The 20900-nt window shown below is 46.0% G+C and overlaps 1 protein-coding gene across 3 annotated transcripts in view; it reads right to left on the bottom strand.

The window, feature by feature from the left end:
- The window catches only part of LOC138788993 (complement factor H-related protein 3-like), a 97286-nt gene that overhangs the window by 37374 nt on the left and 39012 nt on the right, over positions 1-20900 (bottom strand). For 2 of the 3 annotated variants that reach the window (XM_069967470.1, XM_069967467.1), the window contains exons 6-7: positions 6474-6656; positions 4155-4352 (exon numbers count right to left, since the gene is read on the bottom strand). In XM_069967470.1, coding sequence (XP_069823571.1) covers positions 4155-4352; positions 6474-6656 — 381 coding nt within the window. The remainder of the gene's footprint in view (positions 1-4154; positions 4353-6473; positions 6657-20900) is intronic. The other variant, XM_069967468.1, reaches the window with a different exon arrangement.

Genomic DNA, 20900 nt, shown 5'->3' on the forward strand with positions numbered 1-20900 from the left:
AATTTGGATTTTATGTATTCCAATAGGGGATAAACATTTGCCTTGGCATCTAGAGAATATTGTCTACAAATTATGATGCCCAAATATTTAAATTGAGTCACCACTTGAAGTCCTTGAGCATTAGCCATCCAACCATCGGGACACAGTGGCATAAAAACGGATTTGGACCAATTAATATAAAGGCCAGAATATCTACCAAATAGATTAATAAGGGATATCGCTAGTGGGAGGGTAGTTTGCGGAGAGGACATAAATAGAATAGTGTCATCGGCATATAGCCCTACTCTATCCTCTCTATCACCTATTATAATGCCTTTATACAGGGGCTCTCTCCGTATCCTCAATGCCATGGGTTCAATGGCCAGGGCAAACAATAGGGGTGACAATGGGCATCCCTGTCTAGTCCCACGAGATAATGGAAAGTATTGGGAATACACGCCGTTCACCATGAGCCTAGCTTTTGGAGCCTGGTATAATAAGGATACCCACTTAAGAAAATTAGGACCAAACCCAAACCTCTGCAAGACTTCCAGTAGATAACCCCATTCCACAGAATCGAATGCCTTGGCCGCGTCTAACGAGGCCATGGCCCAATTCTCACCTTTCGCTCCCCCCACCTGGACAAGAGACTGCACTCTACGGATATTATCCGAAGTAGAGCGGCCCGGAATAAATCCCGCCTGGTCACTATGGATAATCTCAGTAATATAGTTGTTAAGTCTTTTAGCCAGCATTTTTGTGAGGATTTTATAATCTAGATTAAGTAAAGAGATGGGTCTATATGAACTACAATCTAGGGGATCCTTGTCAGGTTTCAATAATACAATGATAGTGGCCTCGTTCATAGAGTCTGGAAGTCTATTCACGTCAAAAGCATACTGAAACATGCTGAGCATGTGGGGAAGAAACTGATCTACATAGCGATTAAAGACCTCAATCGGGATTCCATCCGGGCCGGGAGCTTTACCTGTCTTAATATCTGAAATAGCTTCCAATAGCTCCTCGGAGGTAAACACAGCCTCCAAGCTCTCTCTACTATCTGCGGACAGGGTGGGAAAAGAAATACCATCCAGATAGTCATTTAGTTCGGACTTGGTGTAGTCCACTTTGGTTGTGTACAGGTCCACATAGAAGTCCGTAAAACAAGCTGCTATATCATGATCCGAAGCGTGAATCACGCCCCGTGAGTCCCTAACCTTAAGAATAGCAGGGGAGGCCGAATTTTGGTGAATCAGATGTGCAAGCATTCTACTCGATTGGTTCCCCAATTCCAAAAACGTTTGTTTAGTAAAGAATAATTTTCTGCTCGCTTTTTCTGCAATGTGAAGTAGGTATTTGCGACCTGCCACCAACCAATCCTGCTTATGTGAATCGCTAGGATCCCGTATAAATTGCTGCTCTAAATGTGTACATTGTGCTGCTAGTTCCATCTCCTCCCGGGCGGACTCACGCTTCAGATATGAAATCGTGGACTGCACACAACCACGCAAGTAGGCCTTAAACGTTTCCCATAGTACATTCTTATTTTCATGAGCATCATTAGCAAGAGCAAACTGAGATAACTGGTCAGGGATTCTGTCATGAGAACCTATCAGAGAAAGCCAAAAGGGGTGTATCCTATGGTTTCTGGCCTTATAGGCTCCAGCGGTCCGAACATGCAACAGCATTGCCGAATGGTCTGAAATCCCCCTCTGCGAATAGAATACTCTAGAAACGGCAGATGCCATAGAAGGGGTACCCAATGCATGGTCTATCCTAGATAAGGAGTGTCTACCAGCTGCATGACACGAATAGTCCCTCCCATTGGGATGATAATGTCTATAAATATCTACCCACCCAAGTTCAGCTAACAAGGATCCCAATTGTGAACCAGATTGTGAGCTTGTGGACTGTCCCCCGCAATGTTTATCTATGAGAGGGTTAATCATCATGTTAAGGTCCCCAATACAGAGCACTCTCGCCTGCGGGTATGTAGCCGCAAAAAACGCAGCTTGATGCAATACCCGCAAGGAGGCGTGTGGAGGGTTGTAGATACCCAAAATTACATAGGGGTTACTATCAATGTAGGCAAAGACAAATATAAACCTCCCCTCTTTATCCCTCCGGACATTAATAGGATCCCATTTGAGTGATTTATTGACTAGTAACGATACCCCTCTGGAGAAGGAAGTATGACAGGCATGTTCAGACCACTGGACCCACTGTCTCCTCAATCTATGAGATGTGTCAGGCGTGAGATGTGTCTCCTGTAAGCACAGAATATAGGGATTAAAGCGTCTAATATGTGAAAACACCATAACACGTTTCCTTGGCGTGCCCAAACCTCTGACATTCCATGACATTACCGTGATAGATGCCATATCTTACCATGAGATAAATAATGCATAGCAAAGATGTCCCCCATAAGGAAACAGCTCGCATAGTAGGTACATTGTGTAATGAGATGCGACATGTGTAATAAAAAAGGTAAACAGAAAACTGTACTAGCCCAGTGCTTAATGATCATATCACCAAACCGTGGTGACAAAACAAATTGAAACCAAACCAACTGTTGAAGAAACAGAGAGTAAAACGTCTCCGTTGCACTAAAGTTCGTGACAAGTGTCATACGGGGGAAGAACCCCGCTGCATATTAGAATACACTTAGTCACGCTTTACACTAAGAAAGGGTATATGATAAAAAGAAAAGCAAACCCCCCCCCCCCCGGGTGGGGACCGTAGCAGTAGCCAAAAGAACATATGCCCGCCTACTTTTACTCATGCAGAGCAGGAGGACCATGGCTGCAGTCAGTTGTTGGATCAGCTGTGACTGTTGCTGGATCTGTTGAGCCTGTAGGGCGACCACTCGGGCTACTTCGCGGATATCAGGCACCTCGCCGGGATCCATGGTTGGAGCCTACTGTAACGCCTGGAGTAGTGGATCCACTGGACCGTCACCAGCGATGGCACTGACCTCACCAGGGAGCGGAGTCTAAGGGGCCGCTGGTTTTCACCAGAGCCCGCCGCAAGGCGGGATGGACTTGCTGCGGCAGGCGACCCCAGGTCGCTACCCCTGGCTTGGTTGCTAGTGACGGCAGGCGAGGCGTGGCAGGAGCAGTAGGCAGGAGATGGTGCTGGCAGAGGTCTGTAGGCATAACCGCAGGTGACAGGCTGAACACAGGAGCAATGGTGTAACAGGGGAGCAGGAACCAGGAACAAGGACTAGGGACCAGGTAGCGGATAGGAATCAGGAACAGGGACTAGGAACCAGGTAGCGGATAGGAATCAGGAACAACAGGGAGCTGGGCCAAACGCTATGGGAAGCATGTAGAGGCTCCAACACGAGGGACAGGGCACGCTGGGATTTATAGGGAGTGATTGGGTGCAACTACCAATTAGGGACGGACTGGCCCTTTAAATCTGAGACATCCGGCGCGCGCGCGCCCTAGGAGGCTGGGACGCGCGCGCCGGCCGGCACAGACGAAGACCGGAGCGGGACGAGGTGAGGCGCCCCCCGGGGCCGAACAGACAGCAGCGCCGGGTCCCTGCACAAGGACCCCGGCAGCTGCGTGGGACAGAGGGAGGTCGCGGCGGCGGCCCGGAGCATGGGACGCCGCCGCGGCCATGACACGCAGTCCAACACTGGTTGGAACAGGTGGCGGGGTTTAACGTCACAGGGGCTTGCCGGGACATTAATTTGTCTCTTCAAAACTGGGACAGTCCCGGTTGGCAACTATGCAATGCACAGAAAGTGAAATAAAAAACATTACAGTCAGAAAATAGAAAGAAGACCTCTTTGTATTTCACTCTAATCAGTAAAAGAAAATCTAGGTTGGTTCAGGAGTACAGAGAGAAGAAGAACAGGAAGTAACCCCCATGGACATACTCTACAGGTTAATATCAATAAAACTACCATTTAAAAGACAAAAAAAAAGACAAAAACACATAATACCACAGATTGCATATATATATATATATATATATATATATATATATATATATATATATATTAGTAGTCTAGGAAGATTTAAAAATATAGGTACTGAAGAAAAGTTGAACTATATGTAAATTAAGGAAGGAGGAGAATGCTAGTGAGGAATCTATTTTAGCAATTTCCCGGTGGAAGTATTAATAAACAGGATCGCTCTGTGCAGACACCTGGTTTGGGCACTTACCTCTCCTGAAGCATTTTGGATAACTTAGCTTCCCTCGTAGACAATAACTTCTCATTGCAGTGCCAGAAGGAGCTTCATATCCATATTTACACTGAAATGCTATGGAGTCACCATGTTCAGCATAAAGCTTTCTATTAGGTATCCACTTCAGCTGTATATTATTTTCTTCCATGTCCCTTTCCCTTGCAGTACACGGCTCTGGAACCATAAAGTGGGCATTTTAACTCCATTATTTCATGCAGCAGAATTACAATTCGCCAATCAGCTCCTTATCACTAATACCATATAATATATGCACAATGACATAAATGTAGTTTCTCCTGACTTTTCCATTTCAAATTGCTCCACCATTGTAAAATAACAATGTGATGAGTGAGACTATAATGATTAATAACATTACTTTCTGTAACATTGATTTTCTTCCTCCTGTGCCCAACTGCATTGTGCTTCTGTGCTAGGGCTTGTGCATATGCGTGAATGGTTTTGTGCTAGCAGCACATCAAGAAACCAGAGTTTTATAAAGGACCCTAGATTCTGGGCCAAGTAATAAGGCTTTTTTTAACCCAGTGCTCTGTTAGGCCATGTTCAAATGGCGTAAGACACCTGCCGTTCCATGACCCGGAACGGCATCCCAGCTGGTACTGCAGTAACGGCCAGATGACCTTCACTGCTGCTGAATTCAGATGCAGGCACATCAGTGTGCGCCCGTATCCGAATTGTTCGCTGCACACAATGGAGCGTGCGCCTGGAGCCGCATGCTCCATTGTGTGAACTGATGCCGCTAAGGTTCTCTGCGGCCGCTAATCAATGAATGGCAGCCGCAGATAACTGGAATGTCAGTTGTTTGCGGTGCTACTGGGGATCCCGGCCGGAGTGTGTACTATGTGTACACTCTGGCCGGGATTCCATAGAGAGCTGCACTACGTTAGTTCCGTAGTAATCACGGCCATTGTTGCAAATTGGCAACAACGTCCGTGATAGTTACGAAACTTACATAGTGTGAACATAGCCTTAATGTGAAATATTCCACATGTCCATTTGTCTTCTGTCTGCTCTAAACATTGCCTGTCTACACCACAAAGAAACCTCAGTTTGTGGCATATTAACCCTTTACATGATGTGGTCAGATTGTTTAAACAGTATTAAACATTCTGGAGGAGGAGCTTACCCATGCAGATGAGATTGTTTGAGTGGCCCATCCCAATACTTCACGCTCAAAGTCTGTGAATGTAGTAGCACAGGAAGCGAGCAGGTAACAAAGGGGAAGCAAGCACTGAACTGATCGTTTGGCTCTTGCTTCCCCTGAAACATCTGGCCGTGTAATATAGCCTTAAAGAAGATGTACCACCAGGTACTCAGGTACTCAGGGATAGAACGGCGCCATCACAGGCAAGCCGGTGTCGCGGTGTGTTTTTCGATTCAAGGCCCGTCTCCTGTGTACGGCGCCGTTCTATCCATGGGTACTGGGACGGTACTCAAGCACTGGAGGCAGGCCGGCCCGCCCCCAGTGGTAGGGAATTCCCTCCCCTCTATGACGCTGCTTCATTAGAATCAATGGAGCCGCGTCAGAGGGGAGGGAATTCCTTCCCACTGGGGACGGGCCGGCCCACCTCCAGTGCTTGAGTACCGGCCCGGTACCCGTGGATAGAAGCCGGGGGGTCGGGAGTCTGTCACCCCGGCACGGGGGGTGACAGGTCTACTTTAAAGACCAGCCGGACACCAAAATGAGTCATAGTCTTGCTCAAAGGGGTCTCACTTAACCCCCTGGGAGCTAGACTGTCACTGTTTTAGGCCCAAAAAACACCACTCAAAAATGCCATACACATAAGTTGTGGAGTTTGTCAGTTGAGCAGAAGAACCTCCATTGAACTCTAAAGGAGAGGAATGCCACCGTTTGTGGGGGGAAAATACCACACCCTCAGCATGCTGTGTTTTGGGAAAAACTGCCATAGAGCCTCAAAAATGCCCAAGAGGAGAGAAAAAAGTCACCCCAAAAAACACCAAATATGTAAGGCATTTCATAAACTTCCATTGACTTCCAGCTAACATGTGGCCAGCATCACATCTGACATATGATTATCTTTGGAGTTTTAGTCATTTCTAAAGTTTTAAGTTATTGTTTCTATTGGAAAAAAAAAAATCTGATTTATAGTGTTGTATGAGTGAACAGTGTTGCTATCAGGAAACTGCTAGCTGCAACTGGGAAGGTAAGAGCACACACACCTTTGTATGTAAACAATATTATAATCCTACTAGTGATTAGACATTTCCTTATTACGTCATTTGTATGCACACTGTAATAAATTATAATGGACATACCTAAACAAACTGGTGCTTCATCCCAGACGCCATCCTGACATCTCACAATACTGCTGCCGTTCATTTTATAATATTCTGGGCATTTATATTGCACAGAGTCTCCAGATTTATAGGAATCTTTGCTAAAGGTTAAGGTGTCTCCGAATTGTACAACTGGTGGTGGACCACACCGCGCACCGATTTCTGAAAAGGGATAAGTAAGTAAAACAAATTAAATATATTTGCATAACAAAATAAAATATATATTTTTGTTTTCTTTTTATTGCCCCGTAATTTAGCTTAAAGTCTCAGGGTTTTCTGCTCCTTTGTTCAAATGGTCGGTGGGGTGGTCAACAGCCAAACCCCAACTGATCATTGCTTATAGCATACAAAAACACAGAAAAATGCAACAGCTCACCGCAACAGCAAGATACAGACCCACCATAGACATGAAAATAATTAAAAGCAGCCCCCCCAACTGCCAAAAAAATTCCCACAAAAATAATGAGTCTCTTGATTACTATTTGCAAACAGCCTAAACTGCCTCACCACGATAAGGTGGACTCATATAGAGGCAGACCCTACACTGTATGTACACTATGGCCTCTCCATGGCGTATAATACGCCTATGCTCTGGGCATGCAAGATCCGTCTAATACCTGCAAAAATAATTGCAACACCTGGGTGAGACAGGTGGAGTGCACGACCAAATAGAGGCAGCCACTCCCCCAACTGGAACACAGAAAAAAAGGAAAAAATTGGTCAGCTCTCCTAGAACACTGTTCATACTAGGCAGGAGCACGTTGGCAACGTGCTCCTGCCTAGTGTGAACAGTGTTCTAGGAGAGCTGACCAATTTTTTCCTTTTTTTCATTGCTTATAACATGTCAGAACATGCTTTAAAGGGGTTCTGCCACTGACTGAATTTAATTTACTTTACTAGAGAAGCTATCTAGGGAGTCTCAGCCTATATTAGGCATATATTAGGCATTAGGATGCCACTTTCTCAGCCACTGTAAATCAGCGCTTCTCAAACTTTTTCTACTGGAGCCTCACCCAACAGACCAAGACAATGCCTGGCCTTTACCAAGACTTATCAGTTACTTTGTGAAAACTGGCTCCCTAGCTGGGCCTCACCAACAATTAGGGGACACCTCACAGTTTGAGAAGCACTGCTATAGAGGATTGGTTAGGATTGTAGAGGATAAGAGATGGGAACGTGAACTCTGAAGCATGCTGGCAACTGCTGGTATATCTATGGTATATTCACTGCAGGTATAACTTTGTGTATAGTTTGATATGTATGTGTGCGTCATATTTACTGCTTGTATACATGTGTGCAGTATGTTAATTGATAATATATATTTAGCGGGTGGGGGCGGGGGGAGGACAGTTTCAAATTCCGCCTCAAGCAGCGTTAAAGCTAGAATCGGCCCCAGACTTTACAACTAAATAGGGGGACAAAAAGGTGTAACTAGTATATCGGGAGGACAGAGGGGCCTAAGAATTATTTGAGGGTCCACTAGACCTAAACAGTACATGTGGGGGGGGGGGGGGGGGGTGTCACAGAGTGAACTCTGTTACAGTGCAGAGTAATACAGATGGGGACTTTGTAAAGATGGTGGGCATGGTACAAAAACAAAAAGCCTAAAGGGTTTGTCTGCCAGATTCTTTGGAGATGAGTTTCATGATGGCCAGTCAGATGGAGAAGAAAAAAAAAAAGTGATCAGAGAAGATGTCCCCTGTGAGTCACTGGATGTAGCTGCACTACTATGGTGTGCAGAGCCTTTGTATATACCTCCATGTAAGTTAGTTTATAGGGATATACTGGTCTTTGTATAGTCAATGTTATGTAGTAATGGTATGGGGGTATAAGTCACTATGTGGTGAAGGTGTGGTGATAATATTTATTATATAATGGTAATAGGTGATGTGGATATGGGTGTGTGGCACATTGCAGTGAATGTCCATCTTTCCTCCCGGGGGGTGGAGATCACTGAGAGGATTATGTGTTTGTGTATAGGGAAATGAAAGTCTGCAGTCCAGACGAATCTAAGCTAGAGCTATTCCAAAACTTTTTGTAGCACCACTGATTTGTTACTATCAAGCTACAACTGTAGTTTAAATGTCTTAGGAACGCTCATTTACTCAGGTATCGCACCATGTAAAATGGCTGTTTGAATTTAATGCACGGGCGGTAAAATCATTGTTATTAGCTGCACATCTCTGTGGCCGCATATCGGGCTGTCAAAAAGAGCCCTAAACCAGGGCCACACTGCAACTCTTCTTTTTGTTCGTTTTTTGCTCACAAGACTTGGAGGAGTAAGAATTTGTAATGCCAGCGTCCGCACAGGAGATCATGCAGTATCAAGTCACAAACCAAAAGCAGAGGTAATGAAGATAAAGCTAGAAATCACCAGAAAATTAAGAATAATAAAAATATGAGTCAAGGGCAGTGAATACACAATCTCCCAACGTTGTTTGTGATTGCCCCATGTTCTTACTCTCCTAATAAGCTGGCCATAGCACATTGCACTGAGGCCTGACAGAGACAAGAAACCTCTTTTACATATTGACTGCCTGGCCTTAGTCGGATGGGCAGCCATGGTAACCCCTCCCATTGTTGCAGCAGAGCACAAGCAACCACTGCGGGAGCATGGGCATAGTACTTTGTCACACATCACACTATGGTTTTTGAAAAACGAAAAAAAAAAAGATAAAATGTGCGTTTTTATTTAATATAAAAAAAAATTATTTGGAAAAAAAGATCTTTCTGTGGACAACCCAGCGTTAAACACACAGGTAACTTTTTCACCAGATGCATAATTGTCTTTTATTCTTTAAGACTGAAAGGTGGAATTAGGAACCAGAGGCGGACGTGAACTGCTGGTGGCTAAAATAGAAAATAAATAAAAAAAAAATACAGAAATATTTAGGTAAATAGACACATGACACGGTCAAAATGTGTAATCTATATCATAAAAATGAAAGTCTGTCTGTCTGTACGTCTGTCTATCCCAAATAGACTTCCAAATGCCTGAACCGGTTGACCCCAAATTTGGCACACAGATACAAAGGGTGCCCGGGAAGGTTTAGCAAAGGTCCCGTCCCCGCCAGATGTACAGGAGGGGAGGAAGAGGGGAAAGAGCGGCGCCCCAATACCGCCATACTGTGACTGGATAATACCATCATATCAGACCTGACCAATACCGCCATATTGTGACTGGATAACACCGCTATACCAGACCTGACCAATACCACCATACCGTGACTGGATAACACTGCCACACCAGACCTGACCAATACTACCATACTGTGACTGGGTAACACTGTCATAACACACCTGACCAATACCACCATACTATGACTGGAAAAAACTGCTATACCAGACCTGACCAATACCGCCATACTGTAACTGGATAACACTGTCATACCACACCTGACCAATACCGCCATACTGTGACTGGATAACACTGCCATACCAGACCTGACCAATACCGCCATACTATGACTGGATAACACTGCCATACCAGACCTGACCAATACCGCCATACTATAACTGGAGAACAGCACCATACCAGACCTTACCAATACCGCCATACTGTGACTGGATAAAACCGCCATACCAGACCTGACCAATACCACCATATCGTGACTGGATAACACCGCCACATCAGACCTGACCAATACCGCTACACTGTGACTGGAGAACACCGCCACACCAGACCTGACCAATACCACCATACTGTGACTGGATAACACCGCCATACCAGACATGACCAATACCGACACACTGTGAGTGAATAACACTGCCATACCAGACCTGACCAATACCGCCATACTGTGACTGGATAACACTGCTATTCCAGACATGACCAATACCGCCATACCCCCCTCGAAAGGACACCAGATTTTCTGGCATTTTCTGCTTCTCTGCAAGGTGCTACCCTACGCACCAGACCATGGGTGCCCAATGGTAAATACGACCCTGCAGTTACTGTATACAGGACACTACATGTATACAGGACCCCAAAACTATACACTGCAGGTGAACGGGACCTCCACCAACTATATACTACAGGTATACAGGACCCCAAACTTTACACTACAGGTATACAGGACCCCAAAACTATACACTACAGGTATACAGGACCTCCACCAACTATATACTTCAGGTATACAGGACCTACACCAACTATATACTACAATTATACAGGACCCCAAACTATACACTACAGGTATACAGGACCCCAATACTATACACTACAGGTATACAGGAACTCCACCAACTATATACTACAGGTATATGTAAGACCCCAAACTATACACTATAGGTATACAGGACCTCAAAACTAGACACTACAGGTATATAGAACCTACACCAACTCTATACTACAGGTATACAGCACCAACTATATACTACAGGTATACAGGACCCCCGAACTATACAGTACAGGTATACAGAACCTTCACCAACTGTACACTACAGGTATACAGGACCTCCCCCAACTATACAGCCCCCCCCCCAACTACACACTACAGGCATACAGGACCCCCCTAACTATACACTATAGGTATACAGCCCCCCCAACTATGCACTACAGATATGCGAGACCCCTAAAAACTATACATTGTGGGTATACAGAACCCCTCCAACTATGCACTACAGGTATACACTAATTCCACTGATTAACTCAGATGAAACAACACCTTTAGCTTGGCCTCCTGGGCACCTTAGAACAAATCTAATTAACACACTGACACTTTATACTCGGGCAGCGCCGGGTACATTTTGTAGTCTATATAATAAAAATGAAAGTCTGTCTGTCTGTCTGACCCGTATAGACTTCCAAATGCCTGAACCGTTTGACCCCAAATATGGCACATAGATACATTGGGTGCCCGGGAAGGTTATAGCTAAGGTCCTGTCCCTGCCAGATGTAAAGGAGGGGGGGAGGGGGAAGAGTGGTGTCCCATAGAGATGAATGGGAAAATCTCCACACTGCACACATAGGTGATATAATTACAGTAGCTGCAGCTTGCCAGCAGTAAACGGCAGTTGGGAGCCTTAGCAACCAATAGGATTACTACTTTCATTTTCACAGGGAGCTGGAATCTGAATGGTTGCTAGGGCAGATGCCTCACAACATCCACAGAAATAACTGGTAGACCCCCTACTCCAACTATACAGTACATGTACACAGGACCCCCTACTCCATCTATACAGTACATGTATACAGGACCCCCTACTCCATCTATACAGTACATGTTTACAGGACCCCCTACTCCATCTATACAGTACATGTATACAGGGCCCCCTACTCCATCTATACAGTACATGTATACAGGGCAGTATTACCAGCTGCTGCTGCCCTAAGCACTAAGCCTGAAGATGCCCCATCTTCCCTCACCAATTAGCATCAGGATTGGTAGGTAATAGCTCCACATGTCACATTTAACACCACCATATCAGACCTGACCAATATACCACACTGTGACTGGATAACACTGCCATACCAGACCTGACCAATACTGCCATACTGTGACTGGATAACACTGTCATACCCGACCTGACCAATAGGACCATACTGTGACTGGATAACACTGCCATACCCAGGGCCGGCTCCAGCTTTTTGTGGGCCCTTGGGCGACAGAGCCTCGGCGGGCCCCTTTGAGGAGCAAATCATGGAGAGACAGACGAGGAAAGATTTGCAGCAGAAGAAACATGCGGCTGCTGCATATCTTTCTCCTCCTGTATCTCCTGATCTCTGCAGTAGTCAGGACTCTGGAGGAGTCAGACCCAGTCACAGGATTATATATATATATCATGCTGGTGCTGCTAGTTCTCTAGTATACAGCTACTTCTGTGTGTGTGTGTGTGTGTGTGTGTATATATATATATACATACACACACACAGAGCAGGAGCTGTATACTAGAGAACTAGCAGCACCAGCATTATATATATATATATATATATATATATATATATATATATATATTTATTTATAATATGAACATGGTGAGACCTCTAGTTCTCCTATATACAGACGAGTGCCAAATCTGAGAGACAGGATAGTAAGAACTGACGTGAGTAAAAAAAGTATAACACAAACTTCGTTGACACAAAAGAAAAAAACAGGTTCATACCCTTGCTTAAATTGTATTAATTGTAAATACATGGTAAAGGGACCAAAATTTATACATCCCCAGACTGGCTTGGAGTATAATATTAATCATTACTTGACGTGTAACTCGGATTGGGTAGTATACATATTGTGGTGCCCGTGCAACAAAATCTATGTTGGCGAAACTAGTTATGATTTTAAAACTAGGATGAACCAGCATCGATACACAATAAGATCCAAAAAACAAGACTTACCAGTTTCCAAACATTTCTCTGATGCAGGACACAATGAAAGGGATCTGAAGTGCATGATTGTGGACCGTATTCCACCATTGGAAAAAGGTGGTGATAGAATACTAATATTGAAGAAGAGAGAATTAAAATGGATTTTTGACACTGAAGCATTGGGACCTTGGGGCCTTAATGTAGAATATAAAACTAGTAAATATGTTAGAAGGTGAACAATTCCCCATATGATCCCAAATTGAATGTCTTCTCCAGTAGTATTTATATCTGTAACAACTTCTGAGCATTTATCATTAATTTTTTCTTTCTTATTTTCTCATAGATAAGAATTTTCACTTGTTAACCCTGGCAGATGAACTCACCACCACTAGGACGGGAAAAGAAGTGTAACAACCTCTTAAGCAATGTTCACATGGACCGGAGGGACGTGCGTTTTTGCTTGTATTAATCGTATGCAACAGCCTGGAGAGGCTTATTCGGCCGGGATAGATGTGGACGTCGAGAACCAGATGGATGTCAACCTTAGTAGCGGTCTGCTGCAGGGAAGATTTCCGAGGTTATTCGTCCTGAACATGCTACCTGTGCCAAACGATAGTGTAACTTTTTGCATGTATGAGTATGTCCCCTGGATGGTCCGAAGTAATACTGTGAATGATTATCGGTATATTATTATATGGACTTTCACCCTGCCATTTATTCCCGAAGTCCGATTTAGTTGAGGTGGTGAGTTCAGACGCCGCGGCATTTGAAGCTATCTCTGTAACTAAGCATGAAATTCTCTGCAACCTATATTCAAGCCTTTTTTTTAACAGATTGCTAACACTAATTGGAGAGCACTATATTTTACTGCTTAAATGATTTTTTCACGATATGGATTACATATAATGAATTTTATTTTTAATTGTAGTACGCCAGACTAGAGGAGGCGTACCTTAGCCACTGGGGGTGGATCACTAGCAAAGAGTTTGCACAACATTTGCATGAACTAATTAGTAGGCGTGTTAATTTCACACACATGTATAAAAAGGAAGTTGTTCACTGAATGGGTATGCTTGAAAAAGGTGGCGGAGGCCACCGAAACGTCGCATCATATCCCTGTTTATTTGCTGTGCTGCACTTGAATTTTGTATGATTTTTATGGAATAAACCACTGAAGACTTTTCCACTTGAAGTGCTGCTGGACATTCTTTATTGTTTAGATAGATAGATAGATAGATAGATAGATAGATAGATAGATAGATAGATAGATAGATAGGAGATAGATGTTACGGCCGCGGCGGCGTCCCGCGTTCCGGGCCGCCCCCGCGACCGCTACCTGCCCTATGCAGCAGCCGGTGTCCATAGTCGGGGACCCGGCGCTGCTGTCACCTCGGCCCCGGGGGGCGCCTCACCTCTCCACGCTCCTGTCTCCCGCTGTGCCGGCCGGCGCGCGCGTCCCCGCCTCCTAGGGCGCGCGCGCGCCGGCTGTCTCAGATTTAAAGGGGCAGTACGCCCCTAATTGGTAGTTGCATCCAATCACTCCCCTATAAATCCCAGCATGCCCTGTCCTTAGTGTTGGAGCCTCTACATGCTTCCCATAGCGTTTGGCCCAGCCCCCTGTTGTTCCTGAGTCCTATCTGTTACCTGGTCCCAGTCCCTGTTCCTGAGTCCTATCCGTTACCCGGTCCCTAGTCCCTGTTCCTGGTTCCTGTTTCCCTGTCACTCCATCTGTTCCTGCGTTCAGCCTGTCACGTGTGCTCTCACCTGCAGACCTTTGCCAGTGCCATCTCCTGCCTACTGCTCCTGCCACGCCTCGCCTGCCGTCACCAGCAACCAAGCCAGGGGTAGCGACCTGGGGGTCGCCTGCCGCAGCAAGTCCATCCCGCCTTGCGGCGGGCTCTGGTGAAAACCAGCGGCCCCTTAGACTCCGCTCCCTGGTGAGGTTTGTGCCATCGCTGGTGCCGGTCCAGTGGATCCACTACTCCGGGCGTTACAGTAGGCTCCAACCATGGATCCCGGCGAGGTGCCAGATCTCCGTGACGTCGCCAGAGTGGTCGCGCAACAGGCTCAACAAATCCAGAAACAGTCACAGCAGATCCAGCAACTCACTGCCGCCTTACAGCAGCAGACTACTGCCCAGCGCACACCATCTCCTGACGCTGCTTCTTCACTCCGACTGGCCCTCCCAAGCAAGTACTCTGGGGACTCTAAGTTGTGCAGAGGATTCCTGACTCAGTGCACCATGCACATTGAACTTTTGAGTAGTCAGTTTTCCACCGAGCGCTCTAAAGTGGCTTTCATCATCAGCCTATTAGAAGGTAGAGCCCTGGCCTGGGCCACGCCACTGTGGGACCGTGATGATCCTGTTGCTGCCAATCTCCGGGCCTTCCTATTCGAGTTTCGCTCCGTCTTTGAGGAACCTGCCCGTGCTTCTTCAGCCGAGACTGCTCTCCTCAACCTCTCTCAAGGCAGCTCCTCTGTTGGTGACTACGCCATCCAGTTCCGCACCCTGGCAGCTGAATTGGACTGGAACGAGGCCGCCCTATTGGCCACCTTCAAGAAGGGCCTGTCTAGTCGAGTGAGAGACGTGCTCGCTGCCCGAGACCTGCCTACCTCCCTGAACGAACTCATTCTACTGGCCACCCGAGTTGATACTCGTTTTTCGGAGAGGGAGGAGGAGGTTCGGCATGAACATTTACTAACCCATTCCCGTCGCCATCCCCAGCTGGCGCCGGTTTTCCAGAATCCTGACCTTTCGATGTCCCAACCCTCTCCTGAGACTCCTATGCAGGTGGAACGGGCTCACCTGACGCCTGATGAAAGAATCCGGCGCCTGGAGCAGAATCTCTGTCTCTATTGCGGTGGTTCCGATCACTTCCGGCTGGGATGTCCCCTACGTCCCCAAACATCCGGAGGATGCTCGCACCTAGGTCCGGTGGGACAGGTGTCCCTAGGTGCGAATGCCACCATTCCAAGTCTGTCTATGCCAGTTTCCATCCGGACTCCCTCAGGACAAAATCATCAGACTACTGCCTTCCTCGATTCTGGCTCAGCAGGCAGTTTTATTGCGGCAACATTGGTCCAAAGATGGCGGCTACCAGTGACCCGACTAGCCAGGCCCCTGACTATCTCCTCGGTCACGGGCGAAATTCTTACCGACCGTGTGTACTACCAGACCGCATCTTTAGTCCTCCAGGTGGGTCCTTTACATCAAGAAGAGATATCCTTCTACGTTCTGCCCCATTCTTCCCCCGCGGTCCTCCTGGGACTCCCGTGGCTGCAATTACATGCCCCTCAACTGGACTGGAGAACCGGGGAGATTCTCAGTTGGGGTCAGGACTGTTCCCACCAGTGTCTCAAGTCACCTCAGACCAAGTGTATTTTGTCATTTCCTGTCCCGGCCAAGCCTCTATCCGGCCTACCGGCAGAAGACCAAGACTCGGCGGATGCCTTCTCTGCCGAGGTGTACCCTCTCCCCGTACCCAAGACTAAGGTCGTGTCCTCTCACCACCGGAAGAACTTACAGAAGGTCCCTTGCCACGTTATACCGCCTGATCGCCTAGTACCAGTCGTCACCTCCACTCTTCAGAGAGTACCCCCCGGAAAGACTCATGTTCACCCTGCGCTTCGAAGAGGTATTTTGAACTGGGGACATTCCTCGTTGGAGGCCGGGCACCCGGGAGTCCGTAAGACCGGCCAACGGATCTCTCGCCACTACTGGTGGCCCAGCCTATCCCAAGATGTCAAAGACTTTGTGGCTTCCTGTGCCATTTGCAGGCAAGAAAGAGGGGGAGGCCAAAGGGGGGGGGTACTGTTACGGCCGCGGCGGCGTCCCGCGTTCCGGGCCGCCGCCGCGACCGCTACCTGCCCTATGCAGCAGCCGGTGTCCATAGTCGGGGACCCGGCGCTGCTGTCACCTCGGCCCCGGGGGGCGCCTCACCTCTCCACGCTCCTGTCTCCCGCTGTGCCGGCCGGCGCGCGCGTCCCCGCCTCCTAGGGCGCGCGCGCGCCGGCTGTCTCAGATTTAAAGGGGCAGTACGCCCCTAATTGGTAGTTGCATCCAATCACTCCCCTATAAATCCCAGCATGCCCTGTCCTTAGTGTTGGAGCCTCTACATGCTTCCCATAGCGTTTGGCCCAGCCCCCTGTTGTTCCTGAGTCCTATCTGTTACCTGGTCCCAGTCCCTGTTCCTGAGTCCTATCCGTTACCCGGTCCCTAGTCCCTGTTCCTGGTTCCTGTTTCCCTGTCACTCCATCTGTTCCTGCGTTCAGCCTGTCACGTGTGCTCTCACCTGCAGACCTTTGCCAGTGCCATCTCCTGCCTACTGCTCCTGCCACGCCTCGCCTGCCGTCACCAGCAACCAAGCCAGGGGTAGCGACCTGGGGGTCGCCTGCCGCAGCAAGTCCATCCCGCCTTGCGGCGGGCTCTGGTGAAAACCAGCGGCCCCTTAGACTCCGCTCCCTGGTGAGGTTTGTGCCATCGCTGGTGCCGGTCCAGTGGATCCACTACTCCGGGCGTTACAATAGATAGATAGATAGATAGGAGATAGATAGATAGGAGATAGATAGATAGATAGATAGATAGATAGATAGATAGATAGATAGATAGGAGATAGATAGATAGATAGGAGATAGATAGGAGATAGATAGATAGATAGATAGATAGATAGATAGATAGGAGATAGATAGATAGGAGATAGATAGATAGATAGATAGATAGATAGATAGATAGATAGATAGATAGATAGGAGATAGATAGGAGATAGATAGATAGATAGATAGATAGATAGATAGATAGATAGGAGATAGATAGATAGATAGATAGATAGATAGGAGATAGATAGATAGGAGATAGATAGATAGATAGATAGATAGATAGATAGATAGATAGATAGGAGATAGATAGATAGGAGATAGATAGATAGATAGGAGATAGATAGATAGATAGATAGATAGATAGATAGATAGATAGATAGATAGATAGATAGGAGATAGATAGATAGGAGATAGATAGATAGGAGATAGATAGATAGATAGATAGATAGGAGATAGATAGATAGGAGATAGATAGATAGATAGATAGATAGATAGATAGGAGATAGATAGATAGGAGATAGATAGATAGATAGGAGATAGATAGATAGATAGATAGATAGATAGATAGATAGATAGATAGATAGATAGATAGATAGGAGATAGATAGGAGATAGATAGATAGATAGATAGATAGATAGATAGATAGATAGGAGATAGATAGATAGATAGATAGATAGATAGATAGATAGATAGATAGATAGATAGGAGATAGATAGATAGGAGATAGATAGGAGATAGATAGATAGATAGATAGATAGGAGATAGATAGATAGATAGATAGATAGATAGATAGATAGATAGATAGGAGATAGATAGGAGATAGATAGATAGATAGATAGATAGATAGATAGGAGATAGATAGATAGATAGATAGATAGATAGATAGATAGATAGATAGATAGGAGATAGATAGGAGATAGATAGGAGATAGATAGATAGATAGATAGATAGATAGGAGATAGATAGATAGATAGATAGGAGATAGATAGATAGATAGATAGGAGATAGATAGATAGATAGATAGATAGGAGATAGATAGATAGATAGATAGATAGATAGATAGGAGATAGATAGATAGATAGATAGATAGGAGATAGGGAAATAGATAGATAGGAGATAGATAGATAGATAGATACAGATATCTAGTTGTTTTCTGTATAGAGGTCCTGCTGTAATATATATATATATATATATCCTGCTGTAATAGATATAGATATATTACAGCAGGACCTCTATACACAAAACAAGTAGAAGAACCAGCACATACAGGACACTTAGTTTGCAGAGCCTACCTGCTGCCCTCAGGTCATGTGTCCGATCACATGACCCGTGACATCATCAAAGGTCCTTCAGACTCAAAGGTCCTCTTTCCTACTCGGCTGTAGGGAAGATTTGTGATGGAAGACAGGTGCTCGGGGGCCCCAGTATGGATCGGCGGGCCCCTAACTGTCACATGCGGCCTCTAGGGGCCCAGTCCCCTTTGTTACTACACTTTTTTTTCTTTTTTACTAACAAAAAAAATGTAGTAACAAACGGGAGTGGGCCCCTAGAGGAGCTGGGGGCCCCGGCATTTGCCCTACTTAGCCGGGTGCTGACGCCGGCCCTGGCCATACCAGACCTGACCAATACTGCCATACTGTGACTGGATAACACTGTCATACCCGACCTGACCAATAGGACCATACTGTGACTGGATAACACTGCCATACCAGACCTGACCAATACCGCCTTATTGTGACTGGATAACACTGCCACAACAGGCCTGACCAATACTGCCTTACTGTGACTGGATAACACCGCCATACCACACCTGACTAATACCGCCATACTGTGACTGGGTAACACTGTCATACCACACCTGACCAATACCGCCATACTATGACTGGATAACACTGCCATACCAGACCTGACCAATAGGACCATACTATGACTGGATAACGCTGCCATACCAGATCTGACCAATACCGCCATACTATGACTGGAGAACAGCGCCATACCAGACCTTACCAATACCGCCATACTGTGACTGGATAACATCGCCATACCAGACCTGACCAATACCGACACACTGTGACTGGATAACACTGCTATAGCAGACCTGACCAATACCGCCATACTGTGACTGGATAACACTGCTATACCAGACCTGACCAATACTGCCATACCCCCCTTTGAAAAGACACCAGATTTTCTGGCAAGTCTGAATGGGAGGGTACTGCCCCTCTGCAAGGTGCTACCCTAGGCACCAGACCATGGGTGCCTAATGGTAAATACGACCCTGCAGGTATACAGGACACTACAGGTTTACAGGAGCCCAAAACTATACACTACAGGTGCACGGGACCTCCACCAACTATATACTACAGATATACAGGACCCCCCCAAAACTATACACTACAGGTATACAGGACCTCCACCAACTCTATACTACAGGTATACAGCCCCCCCCCCCAATTATACACTAATGGTATACAGGACCTCCCTCAACTATACACTACAGGCATACAGCCCCCCCCAACTACACACTACAGGTATACAGGACCCCCAACTATGCACTTTAGGTATACAGCCTGACCTATGCACTACAGATATGCGGGACCCCTAAAAACTATACACTGTAGGTATACAGAACCCCTCAAACTATGCACTACAGGTATACACTAATTCCACTGATTAACTCAGATAAAACAATACCTTTAGATTGACCTTCTGGGCACCTCAGAACAAATCTAATTAACACACTGACACTTTATACCCGGGCAGCGCTGGGTACATTTTCTAGTTATCTATACTGTTCAGAAGAATTTACTAAAAATAAATAGTTTTGCTTTGGATTTGTTTAGAAAACAATAAATCAAATTGAAAAAAAAAAAAAGGAAAAAAAGGACTCCACCCATGTTTCAAGGGTGCTATAAAAGAGATCATTTGGCTCCTTTCTGCCCAGTTGTAGGCTTGTTCAGCCCAAGAGAGGCCATTGCTAGTGTGAAAATGCTAGAGTAGGGACCGTGTCTCTGAGGACGCCTTAACGTGCCGACATAGTACACTCTGTTTGATCAAATAGTTTGCTAAGATCCACACTTTTTAATATCTACAGAGCAGGTGTTTACCCTGTGTACGCTGGGAGGAGTATAAACGGTAGGCCCTTGCACCTGTGGGTTGCTGTTGCACCTTCTGTTTTTTGAATATGTCAAATTGGTTATTAAAGCAATACCGTAATCACCACCCCCCCCCCAAATGCTGGTTGTAAATTCTCCCTGACTTTGTCTTTTAAAATGCGCCTGGTGCCTTAGTTAGGGTAATAAATATCTTTTAATTTGCAGCAATTTGCAGAGTCAATGTGGCATGACTTAGAGCATCCATGCCCTAGGCCTGCAACACCTCTCCTTTCTTCCTTTCCATTCTCCTCGTTATTAGGAACACCCCCTGGACTTCTCCTATTCATTACTTGTCTGAACAGTGCACATGCGCCATAGCGAATCAAAGCCAATGGAGACTAACTAAAT

Source organism: Dendropsophus ebraccatus, chromosome 4 (assembly GCF_027789765.1).
Source record: "Dendropsophus ebraccatus isolate aDenEbr1 chromosome 4, aDenEbr1.pat, whole genome shotgun sequence".
Classification (NCBI taxonomy): domain Eukaryota; kingdom Metazoa; phylum Chordata; class Amphibia; order Anura; family Hylidae; genus Dendropsophus; species Dendropsophus ebraccatus.